The 26602-nt window shown below is 41.6% G+C and overlaps 2 protein-coding genes across 2 annotated transcripts; one reads left to right on the forward strand and one right to left on the reverse strand.

Moving 5' to 3' along the window:
• The first annotated feature begins 1702 nt into the window (after nt 1-1702).
• Nucleotides 1703-13695, forward strand: LOC148324127 (occludin). The gene is made up of 9 exons (XM_088314050.1): nt 1703-1959; nt 4606-5181; nt 6648-6839; nt 7054-7221; nt 9583-9746; nt 11076-11294; nt 11810-11981; nt 12105-12146; nt 13041-13695. The coding sequence occupies exons 1-9, from the start codon at nt 1723-1725 to the stop codon at nt 13140-13142; spliced, it is 1872 nt and encodes a 623-aa protein (XP_088170176.1). The 5' UTR covers nt 1703-1722; the 3' UTR covers nt 13143-13695.
• A 1309-nt stretch (nt 13696-15004) lies between these two features.
• On the reverse strand, nt 15005-25910 carry nr2f6b (nuclear receptor subfamily 2, group F, member 6b). Its single transcript, XM_088313371.1, has 5 exons — nt 24257-25910; nt 23498-23592; nt 18867-19204; nt 17723-17969; nt 15005-16818 (listed from the first exon to the last, which is right to left on the reverse strand). Exons 1-5 carry the CDS (start codon nt 24523-24525, stop codon nt 16544-16546), a joined length of 1224 nt encoding a protein of 407 aa, XP_088169497.1. The 5' UTR covers nt 24526-25910; the 3' UTR covers nt 15005-16543.
• Nucleotides 25911-26602: the final 692 nt, after the last annotated feature.

Raw genomic sequence — 26602 nt, forward strand, 5'->3', positions numbered from 1 at the left:
CCGATGCCTGCTCTCTCTATCAAATGAGTTTTTGCCTTTCTGATCCATATGATATTTGTCATATTGTTCCAAAATAGTCATGCATTGAAGACTATCTTTAGCAAGGAAAGAAAGAAATATTTTTATGAGTGCATAATTTGTTCACACACAGTTTCCTATTCCTGACAGGGAGATAGAAGAAAATAACCGAAAAGCGCTGTCCTAATGGGACACTTTGACTGGCTGAACATGAACACTTATATAATAGGTATGCATGTAAAAATCACATCAGTACGAAAATTCACCACCGTAAAAGACTGCCGTAATTTAGGGGCTTTTTGGGGGGTGGGGGGGTGAGATTTACAAATAATTGACACGCAGACGTTTAGAACTTGGCTTTTTTTTTTCCTTCTCAGCTGTCTACGTCACAGAAGGGAGGTTCATTCAAATGCACAGAATTACTCTCGCCCACTTCAACCTGTAAAAATATAAAAGCATTCTGCTGAATATTTCAGATGAAATGTTAGCTCATATGAACAAAAACCAAGATCACCTCCACAAAATTAGGAAAAAAAAACAAACAAAAAAAACAACGCCCCAGTCGCTTCATTACTTACACAGGCAAAACCGGACAGGAGCATGAATGTGCACACAAACCTCAATGGCGACTAGTTGTAGTTTTCGGACATTTGCCTCCGCTACTAAAGTTTTGTGTTTTGCCCCCTCGGCTAACAGCTGATGTGGTGGTGTTAAAAGTAACAGGCTGACAGCCCTGCTCAAGTTTAACTTCCGCTAAGCAGATGATCTTAGTGGAACAAAATCAGCTTCTTCCCATCAACTTCCGTCTTCTTACATGCAGCCATCGAGTATATTCATTTCCACCACTGCTTGCAGGCAATTCAAGAAGCCGTCAGCGTCTGGGTACGAGTGGGCGTCAATTTTGGATGAAAACCTCATCAACAAGCCCTGGAAGTGGGTTTTTCCTGCGTTCCATGTGGTGCACAACTGCTTTTAGGCGTCAGGAGTGTCAATGTCTAATAATGAGCTGTCACAATGTTGTGCGTTGGTGAAATTTCAAAGTTGAACTTTAAAAAATCCAGCATGCCAGTGCACGACCCTGCTGAGGATATGCACTGGAAAAAAAATGCATGGACAGACTAACCAATTCAGAGCGCCAGAACTCCAACAAGGAGGCCGACTCCGTAGGTGAGTGTGACACTTCATTTACGATTGAGTGGGTTGGCGTACCCTCTGAGTGGCCTTGGTGAATAAAGTAAGTCAAGCCAATGCCTATGGATTAAAATGTAATATATAATGGTCTACGGACAATTAACATTACAAAAAGCCTTTCGGAACGCATTGTGTGTACGTATCTTGTTGATTTATTAAGAAAAACAGACTAGACTGCCCATTTCCTCATTCTCTTTGAAGCCAGTCTTGGCAAGGCTTATCACTTTGGACCCCTCTCCCTAAATCTAGAAACATCTCTGTATGATGTACTGTAGTGCAATGCTGTTTAGATTTTAGTGGATTGTGCAGGTGTACGTAATATGCTGGCTAGTACAACAATGACTATATTATGAGCCCAATTTGCTAAAAATAACAAAATGATCTATTTTTATCATAACGTTATGTAAATTAATCCACCATCCCCATCCAGAATACATTTAATCTTGAGTTAATGAGCGACTCATGTGTAAACCCGTGTACCAAGGCTTGACCCCTGGCGCTAGAACACACGCAATGTTGCGGGTGTTGTGCGGCCGGCCTCATCACCGCGGACCTGCTGGATTTCGAGCGGCACTTGTCTCCGGGCTGCTGAGCGAGACGCATCCGAAAGGCAAAAGTGGAGCAGTAGTTTTTTTTTTTACTTTAAATGATCTTAATATCAAGAGGTTCGCTGTAAAGCGCAACAGGAGTAAATTATTCTCACTTTTTTTGGCGAGGACAACAGGGTTTTTGCCAAACAGTGGTCTTCAGGTAGGTGACTACATAAAAAGGTGCCAAATGTTGCTTTGAAATACCTGTTTACGACCTCTTTTAAGCTATTTAAAGTTTATGGATTCAGTCCTTAAGTGTACAAAGTTAAACTTACTCTAAAAGGTGAGGGTGTCATCTCGCCATCTCTGGTTTTATAATTCAATTCTCATTGACTAAATTGTAAAGTCAAGCTGTACAATGCTCCTGGCACAAAAGTCCTTCATACAAAACATTGCGTTCTTCGATTGAGCGATAAAGTTTTTACGATGTTCCATTCAAATTTGTTTTGCAGAATAACAGTAGCGTGAATGCTCACGCCCAATGTACCCCTGACACATATACACTGTATTTGCTCGATGCTGTGTAACACTCATAAAAGAAATGTGCCAAATCAGTTGCAGCTGGCATTTAGTTTTTGGTGTTGTCTTCCGATATAAAGTCTTAGTTGAGGCCCATGATTATGGCAGTGGATCCAATTCGCAGCCCAAAAGAGTCAAGGGCCTAACTGTTTTTGATAGACGGCAGACATGTGACCGTGTGAGTGAAATTCCATCAAATGAGAGCCTCTCTGTTGTAGTGGCACTCAGGCTCACCCTGGTGGGTGTTTGACCCGACCTGACCACCTAACACAAATGCCACTTATGTTGTGATCACTTCCAATCCACACAAACGCTTAACTTGATGATTTACACTGTCTTTGAGGAATTTGCCGCAACCTTTCCTTCTTGGGAAAACGCCACAAAAGATCAATGCGGCGTGGTTGACTATAACAAGTCAACACATCGTCCTTGTAGATGTGGCTTTGATGATCAAGATGTTCAAATGTATCGCTTATCTTTGTGAATGATTTTCGTCAATTGTTTGGGATAATAATGACGGACTGAATCGGACACTCAGATGAGTGCTTGGATTTCCTTATTTTATACAGTATGTGAAAATCCAATCCATCCATTTTCTATAGCACTTGTCCCCATTAGTGTTGGATCGATTGTCTGCTTTTTTTGTTTACTTCCCCCCCATCTTTTAATTTATTTGTATTTTATATTACTTTGTCACATGTACACACAAATAATAATTCAGTCTTTTTGCACAAAACTCTCACCAATAATGTACCAAACCAAGGTAAAAAACCTGAGGTATGGACGGACTGTACCATGGGTTGCTGCAACAACCCATTGATAGTTTCCATGTACATATCTTTGCAAAAAAACACTCTGCAGCCAGCGATGGCGAGGAACTATTTTGCACAATCTGCTTTCACCTGCATTCCCTTCTTTTTTACTCTTTCATACGGAGACATGGGGACACACAGAGGGGCTGTTGTTCAGTACTCCCAGGACAGTGCCCTAATTTTCTTTTTCTTCCTCCTTTTTTTCTGAACTCTGACTCCATGACAACAATGTTCCTGTGAGTAGCCCTGACTTTTGCCCCTCCTGCTCTCCAAACAAAGGCAGGCAGTAAGGACAGGGGGAATGTTGGAGGTTGTAAGGACACAGAGGAATGAAGGAGGGAATGATAGGAGGGCGTCTGCTGTCTGGGATGGAGGCTCTGAGGCGAGACCTCCTCTGTCCCATAGAGAGTGAAGAATTATGGCCGTGTAGACTGTGAGCATAGCCAGCAAGCACATCTTTTTTTTTCGTCTCAGACATTGAATGGTCTTGCGTTTACAGTGGCAGACGAGGGCACATTACTTTGTATTTTCCACTAACACTAATACTGCAAGGGTTCCCCTTGTGGGAGTATAGCTTTCTTTGGCTGAGATTACATTTGGTAAATGGGATACACAAACATTCTCATTTTAGAAGTTACACTCGGTCTTTTGCTCAAAGGCCTTAGTGTAAAAGAATGGCTATTGTTAAAATGTGGCCTTGCCCCCTTGTAAGACTTTTAGCAGAAGAAAAACAAAATGCGTTGAAGGCGGAACATGTGAACTCTTGATGGGGGCCGCAGAAAGACTCGAACTGCCCGTGAAGACTTAAAAAAAAAAATAGAAGTATTGTTTGGCCGAGCTCCCGGCTTGCCCTGGTACAGACATCTCCATGCTTGTGCTCATTTTGCTCGGGGAAAGGCCTTCAAAGCTGAGGTCATTTCACTCATAGTTCATTTTTTTCGTCTGATAATGACGAATAGCAGGTTTGAACTAGTTTCTGACAAGATCATAAAACACTTTCTGATCCCAATAAAACATAATTTACACCTGCTATAAGCTACGAGTTGTTAAGATACATTATATAGAAAGTAGTGTTTGACCTCGTTTGCATTTATTTTGAATTGTTGTTTAATGTAGGCTAAATTATTAAAGAGTAGCTAATTCCACTTTCATGTTGTCAAAGATATTGGCGAAAATGGTGAGGGAGTTTGAGATTTCTGTTCATTCATTATTTTTTTCTGGGTATGCAGTGCATGCTGAATTACCATACTAACAGATTACAGGTACCAGACTTCACCAGTTTACCGCTTGTGCTCACAGTCAATTATTTACACATTTCTGTTAGTAATCCTCATTGCGAGGGACAGTCACGCCTCTTTTCTCCATATCAATTGTGAACCGTGACACAACTCATATCAGTGCTCTGCTCTTCGGTACTCACTTGTACATTTGCTCCCAGGGCTTCTGTGTCATCTCTTTCACTTGTCTCTTTCTAGGCATTTGTAGAGATGTTTGACAAACAGCCCTACGAGAGTCCACCTGTGTACTCCCCACCATCCAACAATGGGTTTGGAGGACCAGGCAGCTTCCATGCTCCTTTGAGTGCTTACGACGCTTACCCTCCTCCGCCGGGATCTTACTACATTGAGGACAAGCCGCAGCACTTCTACAAATGGTTGTCGCCGCCAGGGATTGTGAAGGCCATGATGGGTGTTGTCATCGTGCTGTGTTTGGCCATATTCGCCTGTGTGGCCTCCACTCTCATGTGGGACATGCAGTATGCGAATGGAATGGGAATGGGCTACTATGGTTCTGGCTACGGCGGTGGATATGGCGGAGGCAGCTATGGTTCAGGATACGGTGGCTTTGGCAATTATGGAGGCTATACCAACTACCAGGGCTCCTACATTTCCCCCTACTCAGCCAAAACTACAATGATTGCCATGGCAGCCATCAACTTCATGGGGGCATTGGCTTTCTTCATTGCCAGTTTCTCTAAAGCCACTGCCATCCGTAGCAGGAAATACTTTCTGGCCGCCCTGATTGCATGTATCATCATGGCTTTCCTGCAGGTAAGAGTTTGTCACGCACTCAAGACGCTCCTACCATTTCTGAGAAAAACATGACCGTTATAAGTCTGATGTATTAGAGTTAACAGAAATATCTAATAGCCCATTAAAATATGAGATCCTGACTAAAGACTGGACACTATAGTGGCCAGAATAAGCCCCCCTGGATAGAGTGTTACAATTAAGGTTATAGTTTCACACTGTTAATGATTAACATGCTTCATATTCACATTTAGTTGGTTGAGAAATGGCAACAATACACACTGTACAGTGGAAATATTCCCCAAAAATGCCGCCTTATTTTTAGTGCAATCCAGCAAACGTGATCTAACATTTTCAAGAAATGATTAAGACCACACCAACTGAGACCAAGACATTATTGAGACTAGAGACTATTGAGACAAGGCCAAGACTCAAGAAATTGAACCCCCCCCCCAAAAACCCCAAAAAAACCCAGAATAAAATAACCAGTATCTTTTATTTCCCCATTGCATTGGTAACACAAAATCTGCTATGTTATTTTCAAAATAGTACAAAGAAACATCTCTCGTGGAACTTCAGGCGACACCAGGAAGTTCAGCGCAGCACCTGCATTCTGCACTTCTCACTGATCACAGTAGTACTGGCCTGCTCGCAGCCGGTCTTGATGAAAATAAATAAATCCAGACTGCTTCCTGCCCTAGACTGAGACATAAAATGCCTTTAATTTCGAGACAGAAACCCTTAAAAAGTGGTCTCGAGATTGATCTTGGTTTCAACTACAACACTACTACACAGTGAAAGAAACTAAATCTAGCATATTATACATTTTGTTTCTGTTCAAGGTTTCTTGAGGGCAGACTGTGCAAAGTACGGCCCACCTATAGTCTCTGACTGGTCTCATTTTCTCACAGTGACCATGTTGTCGGAATAAATTATGAAATATGTCAAGCTTTGATTTTGAAAGCTGTGCTTTTAATTTATGTGCACAAGTAGTGTTTATACGAGCGAGGTAGTGAGCAAGCGCCATGACTTGTGTCTGCAGTGTTGCCAACTTAGCGATACTTCAGTGAGCAACTATTTTTTCCAAAAAAGAAACGAGCAAAAATAAAAAGTGATCCTAATGTTAGCGACATTCTTATTTGCTGCTTGGTGGAGGGGAGAGCGCCAGGCCTTGATTTGGCCTAATTATACTGGACACAAATCTAGTTTCATCATATGGTTGGATTGTATTATGTCATCACTGTATCACTAAACATCATTGACAATATAATTATACTTCCCGCTTATTTTGGAGTCCTGACCACCAACTGCTAATGAATGCATTTTCTTGTGTTCGATTCAAAGAGTTTTACTCCGATTATCTTCATGTCCTAAAATAATAATATAATGTAATGCATTATGTTTAAGTAAGTTGTATGTGATGTGGTTATTTGAGCTCAATCCTGGAGTATTAAACATTGCGTACTGGTCAACTTTGTTTGTTACAGGGCATCATAAACATTGTGTATATAGTTGGAGTAAACCCCATGGCCCAGGGAACGTCCAATGTGATTTACAACCCCATGCTCATGATGTGCCAGAGTCTGTACCAGACGGGCTATTCTCAGATGGGAGGTGTGGGAGGCTTCCCAATATACAACCAGTATCTCTACCATTACTGCTTTGTGGACCCTCAAGAGGTTTGTTTGTTTGTTTTGTTTTTTTAAAATATTTTTCTGCATTGTCTATAATCACATTTGTGATAGCTTTTTTTGTCAACTGTTTGCTAACTTAATTGTCATATGCAGTGTCATTTTGTACGTATTTGTACACTCATCCCAGGGCAGACGGTCTATGTGGTACATCTTATCTTTGAAACCTTGAGATTTGACTCCCATGTCCCTGATTTTGTAGGGAGTCGCCATGGTGTGCGGATTCCTGATAGTGATCGCCCTGGCTGTCGCTGCGTTCTATGCACAAAGAACTAGAAGCAAGATCTGGCGCTATGGCAAGCCCAACATCTTCTGGGATGGGCCATTGATTGGCGGGAAGGCATCAGAGGGCAGAGATGTCGAGGAATGGGTAAGCGACAAGAGCTTGGTGCTCACAGTTGCATAACGTTGCACCGATGACTAGAAATTATATTTGACCCTAATTGACCCAGCGTGCTTAACTTCTCAATCCGTAGTCAAGAGAATGAGGTCAGGGAGTTTAATCTAGCCTTGATGTAATATTCCTCTTTTTTTGTTGTTGTTGTTTTGTTATGACGAGTGGATAAAACCAAAAAGAACGACATATGCTCCCCAATAGAAACTCAAAGTGTTTAGCTTGTTGAGTTTATGCATGTGACAGATTAGGCTCCTTTTAGTTTTACAATGCAAAGTGAGAAAGCAGGTGTCAGAGGGGTTAAATACGGTCGCCGTCCATTCTAAATGATCATCATTTGTAGGATAATTGAGGTGATTGGCGAAGTGGAACGTAGCGAAGCTCACAGACTCAGTTTCATGCCTGTTTTGAGTTCAAATGCCGATTGTTTTATCACTGTCACGGTGTTTCCTCTCATGAGTGACTTTGTTCAGTCTCATGGCTGTTAGTGCTCAGTGAGTGTTTGTTCATGGTCTACTACCTGGTTTCACTCAGATTAATCATTAGCTACCTGAGAAGATAGTAAGCAAGCAGGTGGTTTCTACAGAGTTTTAAACGTCAACAACAGTCATAAGAGAACTCTTACCTGAAATGGGGATTGATGATTGATTTTGTATGCCACCACAATTCAAGTAATGTGTTTCCTAGTTTGAATGACAATGAGGGCTGTTGGTATGCTGAGGCACTACATCTCAGGTCTAATAAATTGAAAAGTAAAGAGAAAAAAAAAATAGTACAGTGTATCGGTATCTACCGTGTGCACAATATCTCATTCCTCATTACTCAATCAGGACTCAATTATTGCAGCACCTCATCTTAAAATGAAGGTGTGGTGTGTCATTTCTTGACATCTCTCTGTATCTTCTTTCATAGTTATTGCACCATGTGCACTGTCGTGTCACACAATGAGTCATCAGGCCTGATTTGACACTGGACCAGCTCACTGAGGATGACCTCACACACTGGCCTCATTCTGCTCAGCTTGGGCTCCATTGTGTTTAATTCATGAGGTCATTAGTGGTGTCAGTGTGCTGATAATACAGAGTTATTGCAGGCTGTAGAATGCCACGCGTATTGGGTGCTTTCCAATTTATCTTCAAATGTCAAAATACAACATTGTAGTTTGAAGGACAGCATATTGTGGTTTGATCTAGTTGAATTTTTGGTTTGCTGTCTTCTTTGGTTTGCAAATTGTATATGTAGATGCATTATGGAGAATGACTTAATGACTGACAAAATGTCATCTTAATTGAATTGTCATTTTTGAAATGTCCTAGCATTTAAAAAAAAAAAAAAAAATACTAGTGTCCGAAATTCTTCCGCCACTAATAGGTCTCTTGCACTTTCCTTTGCATGTTTTCTTTTGTCCCACCCCATTCTTGGAATCCAGCACTATTTGTATCAAAAGAAAAAAATCCATCTTTACTTTTCTTTACTTGTCCTTGCGCAAACACCAGACTTTTTATTTAGATTTTTTTACTGATGTTATAGTAGTCATAGTAGCACTTGTTTAGTTCTGCTCAGTCAGAGGGCATTTTTGGGATTTTTGCATGTGCTGTGCCCTTCAAACACAATTCTCATACAGCTGCAAGGCAGGAAGCTGTACTTCACCTGGCTACTTCACAGACTGTGATTATTATTTTGGGGGGCTGGGTTGGTTTTTGCTTTGGCTTTTCGGGAAATCTACATGTTAGTTTGTTTGGAAATAACATCATGGTTTGATAAGAGCTGAATTGTTTTCCTTTCAAAATGCTGATCTGTGTTTAAAACCAAACATTTTGGAGCTATCACAGGAAAGTGAAGTCAACATATTTTCTTGACCATAGTACTTAATGTTCTGTGCGTGCTCACTCGTCTAAACATGATATTCTTCTTGCATTTTTGGAATATAAACTCATTTTCATCCATTTGCCACTTGCTGGCAACTGCTGTCATAGCAGCGCCCAAGGGCTCATGTAACGATCGTGGTAACAATCGATCACAGAGTTTTTGGTATTTGGTCTTGTGATGTTGGCAAGCTTCATTTTTGAGATGTGATTAACTCGATTAAAATTTGTAATCATTTGACTTTATCTACACATTCAGTATATGGTCTAAAGTAAAGGGCATACTGTTGTCAGTAAGACATTAATGGGTGAGAAATGTAACAACAGAACAAAGTAAGAGGTATTATACAGAATGTGCTATAGTGCGGAATACATGTTTCAAGCAGGATGTCAGTTAGGGAAGGAACCTCGGCTTTCAGTCTTTGGGAGTGTGATGTTTATGTTGTTCCGTCTGTTTTTCCTTCCTGTGTAGGTGAACAATGTGGAGGAAAACCGTAGCGTTCAGGACGCCCCAACCCTACTGGTGTCCGAGAAAGGAGGTGGTCTGCTCAACGCTTCAGCAAACAGCGTCATCTCTTATACCCCGGCCAAGCTGGACAGCAGTTCTCTCAATGGGGACGCCTACGACAACAATGAGTGGGTCCATTGCTCAACATCTCTCCTCAAACATGTAACTAGTCAGGCAAAGTCGACTCTGTTTTAAAAAAAAACTGAAAACATATTGCCCTACCCGCAGAATGAGTTGTGCCGCTGACCTTTGAGCCACTGTGGGATTATCTTTCCCTTGTTTTTTTGCTCATGCTTATTGATTTTTGCTCCAGTGGCCATTTTACAACAAGCTCGGTTAAACTATGTCGAATACAAATAGTGTAGACTTTATGATCTTAATGCTGATGACTTAATGCTGATGACCAACTTAAGAAGCCACCATCATTGTACACGTCTAACAGTTGGCGAGTTCCTCACACAAAATAAACACGCCTTCATGTTTTTGACACAGTTCCACTGCTGCGTTTGAATTCCTTTCCAAACCCCCTGTAAACCCACAAAATTGGCCATGTTTCCTGCTTATGTTATTAAAACAACTGCTTGCTGCTCCTACTTCCCCTCATGGAGGACCCCTGCGAGGCACAAAGTTTGATATTAGTGTGTGATCTATCATAATCTTTGGTGTAAACTGTATTTAATAGAATAGAATAGAATAGAATAGAAATCCCTTTATTGTCATTGTACTCAAGTGTGCAACGAGATTAGAGGGCTCCCCTCTCCAGTGCAATACAACAATAATACAGACAAATATATAAATTAGATAAATAAAGAAGACAGTGCAATGGAATTCAGTACTGAATAGGGCATATAGAAACACATCACAATGCTGTTTTGCGAGGTTAGGGTGGTCTCGTGTGTGTGTGAGAGTTCAGTATGGAGATGGCTCTCGGAAAGAAACTGTTTCTCAGTCTATTGGTCCTTGATTTGATGCATCTGTAGCGCCTGCCAGAGGGCAACAGGTCGAACAGGTGTGAGTTTGGGTGGGTATTGTCATTGACGATGTTGAGAGCCCTTCTGAGGCACCGGGCGGTGTAGATGTCCGACAGTGGGGGGAGAGGGCAGCCAATAATCCTTTGCGCTGTTTTGACTGTCCTCTGGAGCCTCACTCTGTCCGCCTCAGTGCAGCCGCTGTACCAGGTGGAGACACAGTAACTTTAATTGTGTGTTTCAATTGCCTCATATGGTACCCTCCTTTTTTGGCGACGCCTTAAATGGACACTTGGTGCAGCAAAATGAGTTCAAGACAACAGACGAGTCATCCCGTAGTTTTTTATATTCAAGCGACGTTTGTTTCAATGTAATTCTTAGCTCAAGCCGAGATTTGACGAGGTATTGATTGAGTATATTTGTTACAATGTGTCCCTCAAACACCATCTTAACCAAGTTTTTCTTTCCTCCTTTTGATTGACCCAACAGATATTCTGAGCGAACCACCTGTCGACCGTCAGAGACATTCTCCCACGGTGGGAGGACGAGCTCCAGTCCGTCAGAGGAGACTGGCGGTTGTCGGAAACCCTCTGCTATCAAGGCCAAGCGACGCAGACAGAAGATTGACATGGATGAATCTCAGTATGAGACGGAGTACACCACAGGGGCGGACACGGGCAACGAGCTCGATATGGAAGAGTGGGAGAGGTGAGACATAAGCCTCCATCGTCACACGGTCGGGATTAGAGAGAGGTGCGGGTGACTTTAACCAAGAGGACATCATGTAGATTACAGATTTTACTGCTCTCTCAGGAACAGGCCTTAATTCTCCAATTTGAATAAATGATTGTCGGATTAGAAAAAAAAACCTCTGTTTACAACACGCTCCAGCCAAAATATTTGTTTAGAGAGGAACAGATGGATAATGATTTGTATTTTTTTTACTTTCACTGGCACAAAGTAAAAAGCTGCACTGTACTCTATATTTGTCATTCCGTCCTGAGGATTAGTTAATCTTGTGAGGCATGCCATTATATTCATGCATGAGGGAACTCGGCCAACGGTACAAAGCAGTTCAGGCTATTATTTATCCTTTGCATAGACCTCACAGAGATATTCCATAGACCTCCCCAACACACACACACACACACACACGTTTTTCTTCAAGACTACCACAAATTCTCCCTTTAGATGAGCGTGTCCTTTTTTGTCTTCCCTCCCAGCATGTACCCTGACATCACATCTGATGAACAACGTCACAACTATAAATCGGAGTTTGATGCTGACCTAAGGGAGTACAAGCGCATGTGTGCGGACATGGACGACATCAACGATCAGTTCAACAAACTCAGCAGGCAGTTGGACTCACTCGATGACACCTCTGCAAAGTACCAGGTGAGAGAGGAAAAATAGATGATGAAATTTTACAGACGAGGACTAAACAAATTGTATAAACAGGTATGCAATATCTGTCACGTTGTTACTTAAAGATGATTTTTTTGTTTTTTTGTTTTTCAGGGTGTAGCAGAGGAATATAATCATCTCAAAGACTATAAGCGGGTCAGTATGTTGTTTTAATTATACATTGTGGAAATGTATTGATAAAATTGATCTTTCTTCCAAAGTGGGAAGTCTTTTAAAATTAATTTAGCATATTAATATATTTTAATGATACTCCATAAAAAAGATTTTGCTTTTGATTTTTCGCTGGTTTGGGGCAAAATCCTCGTACCTCCAAAATCCTCACTTTTCAGAGGCCCCAAAAACAGCACATTTGTTCTCACTATTAACATTACATTGTCAAACTAAGCAAGACATCTTCAACACTTTAAATTGATCAATAAAATAACACACACGTGGACTGACCTATAGCATAGATTTGTGAAAAAATACTGAATTGACCGAATTGTGACTTAGGAGAATTTAGCCTGATGCTGGTGATAGGATTGTTTGGTTATTTACAAGTAATAATATTAATCAGTGCGTTTTACAAATTTACAAATACACACCACACTTTTCCAATTTATATTCACATCAAATTTTGTAAACAGCATATCATTTTCATTCCACTTCACGATAATTTGCAACTTTGTGTCTGTGTCTGTCACATTATATTGTAACAAAATATATTCCAAGTATGTGATTGTGATGGTCATGAGAGGGAGTATGAATACTTTATCAAGTGGCTTAAATTTCTTTGTCTCATTTGAGCATGCAGGTGTTCCTCGTATAGTTGCCATTTCATGATATACTCCCGTCTGTCCTCATAAATCTGTTCTAAGGATGCGCTACAAATTCTCAATAGAGTTGATTTTAGGATATGATTGAGGCCACATCATGAGGGTTTCCTCCCTGTGACTACCCATAGCGTCTACAGTCTATGTATCCATCGGCTGTATATACGCACAATATATATCTATAGCAAGACCAATAATCTTTCCTGTTCCTTTTCAGACACCTGAGTACCAGATTAAGAAGAAGGAGTGCCGCAGGCTGAGACACAAACTGTTCCACATCAAGCGCATGGTGAAGAACTATGACAAGAGCCACTCATAGACTTGCGCCATCTTCAACCCACTCTGGAAACACTCCAAAAAGCTTCAGTCACTCTCTGCTCTTCTTGGACCGCAGTTACTGGCTTACCTGGACAGACACTGACAATGTTCTCCGGACACAGAAGAACACGCTTGCACACAGGGAACATATCGGATGTTGTAATGATGTAATAATAATCTAGAATACTATTTTGCGATGATTTTTATGCTTGTCATTTATGTGAGGCAAACTACGGAAGCAGACAAATGACTTAGGTAGCAGGACACTCTTCTGGTTGCCCATCATTAACGAGAAAAAATACACTATATTGTGTAGAACATGTCACTTTTTAACTTTAATTACGGTAATAATTTTTTCAGCTCATTTTTTTCTAATTAAATTATGCTGAATACCAGAGTCAGTGAGACCAAAAAGGGGACACATTTTGACCACTTATTGTACTGTAAATAATCTCAACAACTCTTGTTTATTCTCCAGGAATATTTCAGTGAGTATTTGTATTTTTATGCCCTGCAGGAGTGAAAGGAACAACTGTAATAAAACACTGAGTCCATTTGGTTTTTCATGTCATCTTTGTATTGGAGTAGCTTGTTCTCAAATAAGTCATCATTTGAAATGTTCTTTATGCTTTATGCACATTTCTGAAAAGAACAATGACTAATAAGCTATGCAAATATTTGTATAAAGTTACTTCAAGCCCAATGAAAATGATTACATTTGCTAATGCATGGATCAATTTAATGCATAATGTTACAATCACTTGTATATTTTTTAAATTGGAGCATGTGTGATCTGTTGTAAACGTGTGTCTTTCAAGAACATTGTCATCTGATGAACCTTTTGTGAACCATTTATTTTTATATGAATTTTTTTTAAGCTATTACAAACATTTGTAACTGATGTATTGAATTCATCAAATAATAAACATTTCTAATTCTCTAAAAAGAAATCAGCTGAACATTTCTTTGAATTGGTCCACATCACAGCTTATGCTGGCAGGCACCAGGGAGCCCCCCAAGGACCACCTGAGTTATAAAAACAAATCATCTATGAGATTTTTTTTAAACTCGCCTTGATGTGAATTTGGAAACCATATTTGCATTTTTTAGTACTGCATGTATCAAAGATCAGTAATGGAGTGCATTTGAGCGCATTTGTTATTTCAGCCGTGTCTATTAACTGGGAGAGATTCCTTTGCATTTTCAGTAGCCAAGAAGTAGCTCTCATTCTCAAAAGGTTCTGGATTGTTACTGCTCTCTAGTGGTGAATACCACTTAGAAAGGCCCTCTTTTAATAGGTATCAAAGTAATTTGCAGTTTCCATGTGCAAAGTTAGTTGTTTAATTATAGAAAAATGTATTTTTTTTTTACATGATAGTTAACGAACCATGAACCAATTTCAACAACAGCACTGTAAATAATCTATAATTGTATAACAATATACAGCTTTATTGAACAACTTGCTCGCCCTATTTCTTTTTGTGTTTAATTTGACAAACGTCAACTACCTTACCTGTAACTTTAATCAACTTCTTTTCAATAATTAGTCACCTTAATAGAAACTGACTATATACTGCAAATATATTTTATTTAAACTATTTGCTGGATGGTTGGCCAACCATGGTCTTGCAGAGTGTCTTAATATAACACATCCCAAATCTACTGTATGGATATGCTGTCAAGGCTATTTTCAAATGTATTGAAAAAGAAAAATAGAACTCGTCAAACAATTTCCCAAATGGGTGGTATCCAATTGACTGTGCATACAACAAGCTAAAACACAGCCTGTCAAATATTTGATTTTTATCTGCATTTAGTTTAATTCATCAAATTCATAGAAATACAAGTCATGCAACTCTCAGATAAATCACTATAGTTTTAATTTTGACAAACATGAAGAACGTTTTGAGTTTTTGAGGAAGTTGTGGTCTTTTGAAAATGTGACCAATAACACAAAAGGTCAGAGAAGAAAAAACAGTTTGCATCCTGCAACACTTTGAGTCATTGTCTGTGGAGTTAACAAAACAAGAGCATTTGAGTACCAACTAGTGCCTTGCGTAAGCAAAGCTATCATTCTCTACCCTCTTTAAGGCCTTGTTTGCTTTACGACACTAGATTACATGCATTCAAATATAAACGAATTACCGGTACCATTAAACAAGAGACGTAACGGTCGTATCTTTCATTTATAAGATGTACACAATTGTGTGCGCCTTCTTAAATTACATTTCAAAAGATATTTTGTCCAAAAATCATGACTGATACATTCTTGTGACGATGGACATTGATCCCTTTAAATGTAGTCTTACCGCAGTCATGATTTGCTGTACAATCTTTGTATTACGAAATAAAACATGAGGTAATAACGTCAGACTGGGATGTGACACGCTGGGTAGCTGTAGGATGTATTCTTTTTTTTTTTTTAATAAACTGCCTTAAACCTAATCAGCGTGCCGCGGTTGAGAACGGATGGATAGATATGATGAATATTAACGCCACTATAGTTGTAAGTGCAGAAAAAAAGAGGAAAAAAGTATTTTGCGGTTTGGCCACTTGAGGGCAGCAAAACCCAAAATAGAGTGTGCAATTTCTTCAGATTGTGAATTGGAGCGATCAAATTAGTGTAGCAGATATTGTCTGATTAATTTTGACCATTTTTTAAATTTAAGGTCCATATACTAGTAACACTGACCAGTAAGCTATTTGTCCACACTTGTAGAACAATTGTATCTTACTGATAATGTTTAGTAGGACAACTTTGGCATATTAGTAAAACAACTACATGTTAATAGTGAGGCAAAATTGTGCACTAGTTGACATCTACACGCCACTCGTACATCGGTAGACGTTAACTAGTTAACTAGTAGAATTTCATAATGTCATTAGTCATACTAGTAGCACACAATTGTCAACTAGTGCTTGCCTCGCTAGTAGTGACATTTAGCAGTTGAAAGGCAGTTGTTACTAGAGTGCTGAAGTGATGACAATAAATGGTCACATGGCTTCCTAATGGCCGCGCTATAACAACATGACTCGTGTGATACAATACATTTGGTAACTTTGATACAGTCTGCACAATATCAATTGACCCACATGGGTTGATGCGGTGTCGCTGACTTCATTTGGACTCAAAGCTGACAACTTGCACGCACACACAAACACACACGCACGCGCACACACTTGTATCGAACTCAGTCACATTAAGGGTGACGTGGGAGGAGGTAGTATATGTGTTCATGGCCTAAAGTCTGCATTTAATTTGTGTAGTCCACAATGAGACAAAGAGAGATTAGATGAAGACCAAAGCCTAAACACACAAGTGCTGCAAATAAATTGACCTAATATCCACCATGTTCATGTTCTCTGATCCTCCCGCCTTCTTTCAGCATGTCCGCACGTTCACTACTGTCCCGGGGCGTAGGGCCAGCTGATGGAGCTCCCTGACAACTGCATGTCTCGGATCAGTGTCTCGATGGGGGTCTTGCCCACCAGGCGCATGAAGAAGAGCTGTGAGATGAGGTTGGCCGGCACGGCGCGGAGAGCCGGCAGGCGTAGGAGCAAGCGGCCGAATCGCTGGGGCTGGTTGGCGTACTGCAACCTCTCATACTCCGTCAGGGCCACCTGGGCCTTTTCCTGCAGGGACTCCACGTGGGCTGGGTCAGTCAGGCCGCATGCATCTGACAGCAAACACATACGGGAGAAACCACGCTCTATGGGGTAAGTATTCCATTTTTCTGCCTCCATAAAAACAGTTCCCAGCAGGCATCGGATGTCAATTTAAGATCAATATGACATCAAAATCATTCAGTTGGGGGCAAAAACAGCCCAATTATTGGTCAAAAAGTGTCCGACTGCTACTTGGGTCACTTTGCTACTATTTTATTTTTTTCTATTTAAAAAAACCCAATAAATTTTGGTGTGGGGTTGTATTGTGCAAAAGTACAGAATCAGTCGATCCCCCTTTGACCCATAATTGGGTTTGTTTGTGATTTTGCATGCTAAAATTCATTTGGGTCAAAAATTGACCAATGCTCTACTTGGGAAAGTTTGACCCTACTTTCTTAGGTGTTTTGAACAAGACAACCAAATTTTGTCTGATGTTTTATACAAAATGACGCAATTTTTTTCAGTTGCTTTGGACAAAAACAATCCAATTTTGGGGTCGAATTGGATTATTTTTTTACTCATCTGCTTTTGGAACATTTGATTTTGCACACTAAATTTAATTTGTGTCAACAAGCGACCGAAAAAATTGGGTCGTTTTGTACAAAACTAACACAAAAAGCAGCACATTTTTTGACGGGTCAAATTGGTAAAAGTAGTGGATTGGTCCATTTTTTACCCCAAATTGTGTTATTTTTGATCCAACTGTTTTTAGAATATGTAATTCCCAACCAGTGTGCTATAACGCATAATTCATCAATTATCTAATTGCACTTAATTGATCTAAAAATTAAAAGTTTAAAGTCTTCAATCTAAAGCTTAAATTAATTGAGCACACAGCGACAGATTTTGTGTTGTTTCTTTGGGAAGACATTTTCCAGCTGGTGTGACATCACTCCAGGTCACATGCTGACTTACCAGGTGAAAAGAGAGCAATGGCTTTCAGGCAGCTGTATTCTGCCGTATCCACTTGCAGTCTGTTGAGCTTGTCCACTTGGTCCTGGAAGACCCTGACTTGGTCCATGAACGACACCACCCTCTCGGCAGACATGGGGGACGAGTGGAAGCCGGCCGCAGCCAGCAAGGGGGCCATGTGGAGTGGCAAAGCAGACTGGGCTGCGTTTAGTATGAAAAGCTCGCTCCAGCTTAGCCTCAGAAGTGCTACCTGTTGGAATCAAGTCAGGTTTTTGAGCCAGCGCAACCACACACATTCTTGCCAGTGTCTGATTGGCAGAGGTGGCAAAACGACTCAAATAAGTACAGGCTCTGAAATGTACACAAAAGTAAAATATGCACGCACACACACACATATACACGCACACCCCCACCTGCACGCACACACACACACACACACATATACATATATATATATATATATATATGTGTGTTTTTTATTTTTATGTTCTCCTCACTGTCAATTAATTACAATGCCAGCTTTGATTACTCATCTTTTATTAAATTATTAAATATTATTTATTAACACTTTGGACTAATGACATGATTCAAGAGTGACTCCAGTTTGCCCTTTGTATTTTACGTACCTGTCCTGCCTTTTTCTTGGCCCAAATTCTGGTCCTTACGTGACAAAATGTTGCTTTTTACTTCAATTTAATCCGGCTTTATTATGAGTGCGATGGATATTCTGGATATCTGCGTATTTTATTTCCTAAAACTCTTGAGTGTGGATAAAAAATGGCAGACACAAACACTCACTGTGTTGTTGTGTCACCCTGGCCGCCACTTAGAAAAATTTCTCAAGATCGTAACCTCGGTTGACTCAATGTCTTTACATCTCATGTTGTTTTGTCATCCGTTGAAGTTGAACGCAGTAAGGAGCCTATTTTGACAAAGTAAGAACTATAGGAAGAACAGATATCGGTTTTTAAATGTAAGTGGTAAACAGAAAAAGTGATCAGAAAAATAAATACTTAAGTCAAGAAGAAAGAGTAAAAATTGTGTATTTTACGTCGCGGGACCCCCCCCCCCCACCATCCACCTTTATTGTACTTCAATTATTTTGAGTTTAATTTGATGTTGCGGTAGCTCATCATCCTTGACTGACCTGCTCTGAAACTGGCAGTTCCGGGAAGTACGGGATGTTTCTGGCCCACTCAATGGTGCTGAAGAGTAGTCGAGCAGCTAGCTCGCAGATGCTGTCGATGCCCATGACGGGGGCTCCGCTCGCAGAAGCCCCCATCTGGGCCTGGCCGTACGGGGTCCCGTAGCGGCTGTGGGGGTACGGCTCGGCCCGAAGCAGCTGGGAGATGAGCTCCGACACCGGCTGCCCGTTGAAGTAGTCTGCCCCGAGGTGACCAGGCAACACGCCTCCCGCTCCACCAGCCCGTTGGGAGTTGGGACTGATACCTGAGTGGGAAGGTGGGATGCGACCCCTCTGAACAGCTGAAGACACACAGGAAGGAGTGGCGTTACATACGTGCAAATATGCATAATACTGTGGCTTTTCTTTTATTTAAAACAAAATAGGAGTGTACTGTTGTCAAATGCGCTATACAAATAAAGTTGTATCGTATTAGATTGCATTTTATGATTGTAGATCGACAGCAAATTGCGATATATCAAAATAGAATCAATATGTATGTAATAACATGATGAAAACAAAAAAATTATAACTGGAACTCAGAAATGCTTATATATTTTTTTTTTGTTAGTTTGTGTAGCTTCTGTCAAAGGGAACTGGGTTTTATTTCCTTCATTAATTTCATAGTTATAATTTGGTTGAAGAAGGTCATACATAAAGATTATTTCGTGTTAAAATGTCAAGTAAGTTTATTACCCATTTTTTATGAATAAAGTCGGTGGGTCGAGGTCGGAATGGTACCGGGAGGGTGGGGGACTGACCGTCAAAAAAGGGTCAAGTGCCCAGCTCTGCTCTTGTCTTAGTTCTGATGCCATTGTGGGGTGTTGTTTTACATCAACAGATCAAATTCCTTGGGGTAATTGTTGACTGTAAAATCCATTGAAAGCCTCACATTTAAACATCAAATCTAAACATACAAAAAGTATTTCCATCCTGTCTAAATGAAAACATTTCCTAAACCAGAAATCTTTGCACATTCTGTACTGCTCACTTGTGTTACCATATTTTAACTATTGCAAGAACTCATTACAGCCTCCGTTTGTACTGAAAAAGAGCTGCAAGAGCAGGTTACGTCAATTATCGCCACCACAAAAATGCACTCTTTCTACATTCTAAAAGTTTAAAATGATTTGCTCTTCTAGAATATAAAACTATACAACTAATCTACAAAATAATCGCACAGGACAAAAGAGAGTCAAAAGTTTTGTGTTTTGCTAGTTGCAATTGAATGTAACAAGTTTTGCCCCAACCCGCCAATCAGAGGACGGAAAAGGGGTGATTTAATCGAGAGCTAGCGATGAAGCCCTCTTAAGACCTATTTACAAATACCGTACAGTTAAAAAAAAACAGTCCTGTTGCTAATGTAATGTACGTTTAAACATCGGTCAGCACTACTGATTCCCACAGAAGGTTCGATTGACATGGTAGCACAGAAAGCCTGAAACTTGGTCGGACAAAAATTAATTACATGCACACATGCACAGGAATTGGAGGCAGAGAGCCCAAAATGGACACAACAAAATGTATGTAATGGAATTTAAGTGTAAATGCTGGTCAATATTATGTTAGTGTGTAAGGCGGCAGTAACTGAACATGTATTGCACATTGCAATAAAGCAATAAAAATGTCTCTGTTCTACATGTATTTTGTTATTATTTTATTTTGAATGTTTCCTGTTGTTTCATTTTTTTCATTTGATTTTATTTGGTTTGTCCCCTAAGTGTCCTCTCAACCTAAGAAAAGAATTCTTTTCCGCAATGCCACACCTCGGTGAGCGTTACTAAAGTGAAACTGTGTTGTAATTGGTATTGTGTGTATAGGAAAAATGTCCTAACCTTTTAAAAAATGATGAAGACAATTTTTTACTCTGGCAAGATCCCAAATTGCAAAAACATGGTCAAAATAAAACTGTGTGCGTGGAGATTTGCTGCAGCTCTTGGATTTGGTTTGTGTGTTCTTGTTCATGTTTTGTTTTTGTTTTTCATCCGAGTGCTTTGTTCAAAAGAAATCGCTACTAACGATCTTACTCTGCAAACCTTTTATTGAGACGGCAGATAGCGCTAACAATTACAGTCATTTAGCTGCTATTCATTACGTAACACTATTGTTTTTAATCTATGTACACAGCTGTCATTTAGAAAGAGTTGAACCAAAAATTAAAGGACAACCTCCATTAGCAAGCTCACGCACAAAATTCATTCATTCAAACTGTAGGCTAAGGGAAAAAAAGGCTTTATATTTCATGTAAATCCAGGTAAAGGGGCAAGGAATTTATTTTTTCAAATCAATTCAACAGTCCACTCTCCGGAATCATAATGGAACTTCATTTTGGACAATCCTCCAGATGGACAGACAAATATAAAGTTCGTTATTTACTTATTTATTTTCAGTTTTTGTCCACTGTAGTTAGTTTAGCCTTGGCCCGGGTCTACGCTCCACCTTGAAGTTATACTGTCTCAGGCCATAACATAATTGCTTAAGAACACATTGAGCAGAGGCTAAGACTTTTGCTCAGTATGCTGTAAATAATTTCTACGTATAGCACTTTTAAGTTCATCGAGCAGTGTCACTTTGTATATAATCACTTCACAAGTTAATGCTTCTTTCACTGGGCCAGAGTTGAGCTCCACAATTCCAGGTAGTGTGGAAACAGCAACAACGTGCGTCACGGACACAGTCAGTCATTACTGACCAGGCCCAATATAACCTCATGTCCCTCCATGGTGGGCATTAGATGCGGAGATCAGAGGTCACTACAATACATTACAGTCTAACATGACAGCAGACTTTAACGGGATAGTCAGAAAAGTTCGGACAGAAAGTTGCAGAAATTAAATTATTCACATGGGAATAGTTAAATACAGGAAATAAATGGTCTCATTTTCTGTTTTCTTTGCCTCCAGTGCCTTTTCAAAGATGTTGTGAGAGCAGCCACTTTTTCCGCTGTTATTCAAATGGGCTCATTGCCTTCAGCCGCCCGCTTATCATACAAGATCAACAGCTGCTGGAGTTGAGCACCGTGGTGAAAACATGCCTTCAGTTGACAGGGTAAATATTCAGCTTGGGTCACTGGCAAATGTCACGGCCTCATAGAAAGCAGGTAAAGGAAAGGGGAAAAAAAATCTATCTATCTCGCTATCTAGCTAGCTAGCTAGCTATCTACAGTGAATTTTGTTCCCACCTTTTCTGTTACAGCCTCATTCCGGAAAGGAATAAATATAATTATTTTCCCCCTCAAAATTCTACACACAACACCTGATAAGGACAATGTGAAAAAAGTTTCTGGATTGCAAATGTATTAAAAATGAAAAACTAAGAAAACACCAGTGCGTATAAGTATTCATCGCCTTTTCCATGACGCTTAAAACTGAGCTCAGTCGCATCATGTTTCCACCGGTCATCCTTGAGTGTTTCTTACAACTTAATAGGAGTCCACCTGTGGTAAATTGAGTTGAGTGGGCAAGGTTCGGAAAAGCACACACCTGTGTGTAAAAGGTCCAGCAGGTGACAGTGCATGTTTGAGCACAAATCAAGCATGAAGTCACAGTAATTGTCTGTAGACCTCTGAGACAGGATTATCTCAAGGCAAAAATCTGGGGATGGGTACAGAAAAACTTCTGCTGCATTATAGGTTCCAATGAGCAGTGGCGGGCGGCACGGTGGCCGACTGGCTAGCATGATGGCCTCATAGTGCTGAGGTTGTTTGGTTCGATCCCGGCTGCGGCCTTCCTGTGTAGAGTTTGCATGTTCTCCCCGTGCCTACGTGGGTTTCCTCCGGGTACTCCGGTTTCCTCCCACATTCCAAAAACATGCATGGCAGGCCGATTGAACACTCTAAATTGCCCCTAGGTATGAGTGTGAGCGTGGATGGTTGTTCGTCTCTGTGTGCCCTGCGATTGGCTGGCAACCAGTTCAGGGTGTCCCCCGCCCACTGCCCGAAGATAGCTGGGATAGGCTCCAGCACCCCTCCGCGACCCTAGTGAGGAGAAGCGGTACAGAAGATGGATGGATGGATGGAATGAGCAGTGGCCTCCTTCATCCATAAATAGAAGAAATTTCAAACCAGTAGCAGGTCCAAAGTGAGCAATCAGGGCAGAAAGGTCTTAGTCAGGGTGGTGACCAAAAACTCGATTGTCACTTTGTCACTTTGGTGTGAATGCCAGGTGTCCTGTTTGGATGAAACCGATCATCACCTGACTAACACCATCCCTCCAATGAAGCTCAGTTGTGGCATCATGCTTCGGAAATGATTTTCAGCAGTAGGAAGATTGAGGGAAAAGACTGAAGTACACAGCCAAGACAATGAAACCGTGAGAGGTCCAGTCAGAGCCCAGACTTGAATCCGATCAACTATCTCTGGTGAGATCTGAAAATGACTGTCCCAACGCTCTCCATCCAACCGGATCGAGCTTGAGCTGTGATGCATGTGTGATGACTTTGTTCATTAAACCCAGTTTTACACTCATCTATTTCAGTCACAAATAAGTATTTAACATTCTAAATAGCGATTTACTGTAAAGTGTGCAGTTTGAAGTCCTTTACGGATGAATTGCAAACCTGTTGTGGGAGCTTAGTGACAACCGTGTTGAACTAACCTTCTTTGCGCATGCCAACACGGAAACATTTCTTGAGTCGACAGTATTGGCACTGGTTGCGATGGTGCTGGTCGATTTGGCATTCCCGGTTTGATCTGCAATTACAAACATGAATCTAAGGTGATGAAAAGCTTCCAACGCGGAGTGCTTTTCCAATAAGCACTTTGTATGCACATGTTTCACTCCCGCCCACTGCCCCCGCCTCCTCTCATGGACCTCTATGATGAGTGAAAAGTGCGAGCTGGCGTGTCTGAATAGCTCTTCAAGGCTGTGACCTTTGTAAATCATCAGCCCTGCACGCCCTTGTGTCGTTTTTTACAGCAGACGAGCTCCGGCAACATTCCTTTCAGCCCTGGATGTGACACGCTGATTAAAACGACACATTCCTTTCAGGGTTAGCGTACTATTATGAGAAAAGGAATAACCACATTATGTGGCTCAGAACTCCCCAGGCCATGAGCGAAGAATTGAGTTGCGTTCCGTACTGCAAAAAGAACGGCAATGGTGACCTTCTCGGGCAATCCAGCAGCATATGCCTGACCTTCAGGGTGATCATGTTTTGCTTTTTTGCCAGGGCTGTTTGTGGCACTTGTCCGGCATGTCATTCAGTGGTGAGGAAATGAAAGCACTTAAGGCTGCAAAAGTGAAAAATCTCTGCAAACTTTCCATTTGGCACAAGTTTGGAAACATGCAGGCACTCTTCACGAATAAAAATCTGATCCATTTTCTCTCTTCTTGAGACTAAAGTAAACAATTTACCTGCAGGAGTAGTTGAGGTTGCGTCGGATGCTCCTCTTGAAGAAGCTCTTGCAGCCCTCACACGTGAACACGCCGTAGTGCTTCCCGCTGGACTTGTCGCCACACACCACACAGTCCAGCACGCAGGCCTTGTCCTCATCGGCGACGTCCACATCGCTGCTTCCGGCGTGGGGCGAGCGCTCCTCCTCCTCCCTGTGCAGGTAGACCTTCTCCTCCAGTCCTGTCGCGTCGCCGTTGGGGTTCCCCCATCCCCCGCTCACCATGGCCATATTCTCCAAGTCCTGCCGCCCCGTGAGTGGATCATAAACTGATCCGGCCTGGCTCTAAACTACGCACCAAGTCGAAAAAGTGACCCTGCCTGGCAACGCGGCAGCTCCAGTGTGATCTTGAAGGTAAATTCGAGGCAGAAGGATGAAAAGTTGTCTCTGCGATGACCTTTCCCTCCTTGTCGTCTGTTCGGATTGACCCGGCGATCCTTTCCAGTGCACTCTGGTCCTCTATAATCTGGTAGCTCTCTCTGTTCTTGCCTTTCACCCTTGCGTATGCTGCCCTGACCTCCAATCAATGACTCCTGAGAAAACGTTACACACGCATTGAGTGGTTCAGAGTTCAGGCAGGAGAAGAAAAAAAGGGCGCAGCCTCCTCTAACCCAGGAAACAATAAATTACACTTTGTCTCCCACTCTGGTCTCTCCCTCTTACTTTCATTCACAGACTCTCCCCCTCTAAGAAGAAGAACAAACTCAGCTATCCCTCAGCATAATGGCAACGAAGCAAACAGTCACAATGACTCTCGATGTGTGACTGCTTTCTTCCAAGAGGACAAGTGGGAGGAAATTAAAAGAGAGTTCTCCTTCAGGCAGGGTTAAACTACCCTGCCCTCTGCTCCAACTTCTAAACTTGTCCAACCAGTTTCTGTGCAGTGCTGAGGTGTTATCTGCTGATCTGGGCCAGCTCTAGTCCAAACTCACTCTTGACTTGTCGAGGCAGAGGTGACACGGATGAAGAGGGGGGAAAACGATCCCCGCAAATGTTTATCCACTCACAAACTTTGGGAAAGGAATCAAACATGTCCTATACGGGGGGGAATGTACCAAAGAATTGCTCCGTGACCTAAAAGTGACGCATAAAAATCCATTTGAATGCTGACACTGGCTGAAAGCGTTATATTCAAACCAGAATGGTCTGAGAAAGACAACACGCTCCCTCTTTCTCCTGGAAAAATACCTCTGTCGTTTCTGTGGCAACTAAATTCATTAGTCCTCTTGTCTGAAGTTGACTTCTGTTTTCTTAGAGCGCCTCCAACTCTGCTGGAAAGGCTCAAATGTCACAAGACAAATAAAAAAAAAAAAAAGAGGCAAAAGAAAGTCGACCTCCCCTGAGACGCGTTTTTTCTTCCCTGTCTTGTTAAGTCACTGTCCATCCAACAGTTACAAGCAGAGGCCAGAACCTCGTCACATTCCCTGCCAGGGAGTCAGGGTGTACTGTTGCACTGTGTCGTCCTTTCTCCCCCCCGTCCCTCCTCCTCCAATAGGAATAAATTAGTCAAAGAAGCAGCAAAAAGCAGGTCACGGAGCTCCAGTGGAAGGCAGACTGTTCCGTGAAGCGCACCCAGCCTCCTCTCCGCCTCAGTCAGCCGCTCTGTGCCTCTCTCGGTTCGGTCTCCCTCTTTAGGGAGAGTAAGCGTGTGTTTGTGTGCTCAGGGATTTGACACTGCTATTCATGCCCCGCCGTTGCCATGACGCCGGATGCCTTATAAGGCCAACAGAGTCAAAGAGCACAGAGTGGGCCACAGCCACAGCACACACAGAGTCATAGAGAAAGAATGCCTGACTGGCTGCCTGTTTCCCCCCTGACCTCGGGCCATGGAGAGAGCAGGAGGAGTTAACCCCAACACTGCCACAAGACAAAGAGGGGCGTGTGGTGGGGGGGCGAATGGCGTGGACTCGTCACACCGAGCGTATGGCACCTACACTTGATGTTCCCTACTCTGCTCTAATCCTCAAGACTTCCTGCGACATTGTTGACCCAATAATATCAGCGAGGGCCTGTTGTTGTTGTAGTGTGACTTGTGAAAAGGTTATATGATAAGGGCCCGGCTCCTTTTCACACCTGCTGCTCACACTCACTCGTACGCCTCCTCACAAGGGGGCAAGAAGGCCCCCAACACACCCTGCCTGCACTCGCAGCGCTGCTGGTCACAAGTTCCTCGGGTGTTGTCACATGAACTATTTTACTTTTGGAAAAAAACTATGTCGAAATTAGAAAAACGTTAAAGTCTCCACACTGTATTTTCCGATACGTAACCAAACCACAAATATAATTTGATACGTTCGGGTTCTTATAC

Source organism: Idiotropiscis lumnitzeri, chromosome 13, assembly GCF_059441095.1.
Source record: "Idiotropiscis lumnitzeri isolate Australia: NSW breed Sydney's pygmy pipehorse chromosome 13, RoL_Ilum_1.0, whole genome shotgun sequence".
NCBI classification, from domain to species: domain Eukaryota; kingdom Metazoa; phylum Chordata; class Actinopteri; order Syngnathiformes; family Syngnathidae; genus Idiotropiscis; species Idiotropiscis lumnitzeri.

Bases quoted from the DNA above. Each gene is read 5' to 3' on its own strand.
- nr2f6b (XM_088313371.1), bottom strand. From the start codon at position 24,525: ATGGCCATGGTGAGCGGGGGATGGGGGAACCCCAACGGCGACGCGACA. The intron at 23,593-24,256 runs GTAAATTGTTTA...TTGTAATTGCAG, and splicing joins AACCTCAACTACTCCTGCAG to ATCAAACCGGGAATGCCAAA. The intron at 19,205-23,497 runs GTTAGTTCAACA...GTGTGTCTTCAG, and splicing joins TGTTGGCATGCGCAAAGAAG to CTGTTCAGAGGGGTCGCATC.
- LOC148324127 (XM_088314050.1), top strand. From the start codon at position 1,723: ATGTTGCGGGTGTTGTGCGGCCGGCCTCATCACCGCGGACCTGCTGGA. The intron at 6,840-7,053 runs GTTTGTTTGTTT...CTGATTTTGTAG, and splicing joins GCTTTGTGGACCCTCAAGAG to GGAGTCGCCATGGTGTGCGG. The intron at 12,147-13,040 runs GTCAGTATGTTG...GTTCCTTTTCAG, and splicing joins ATCTCAAAGACTATAAGCGG to ACACCTGAGTACCAGATTAA.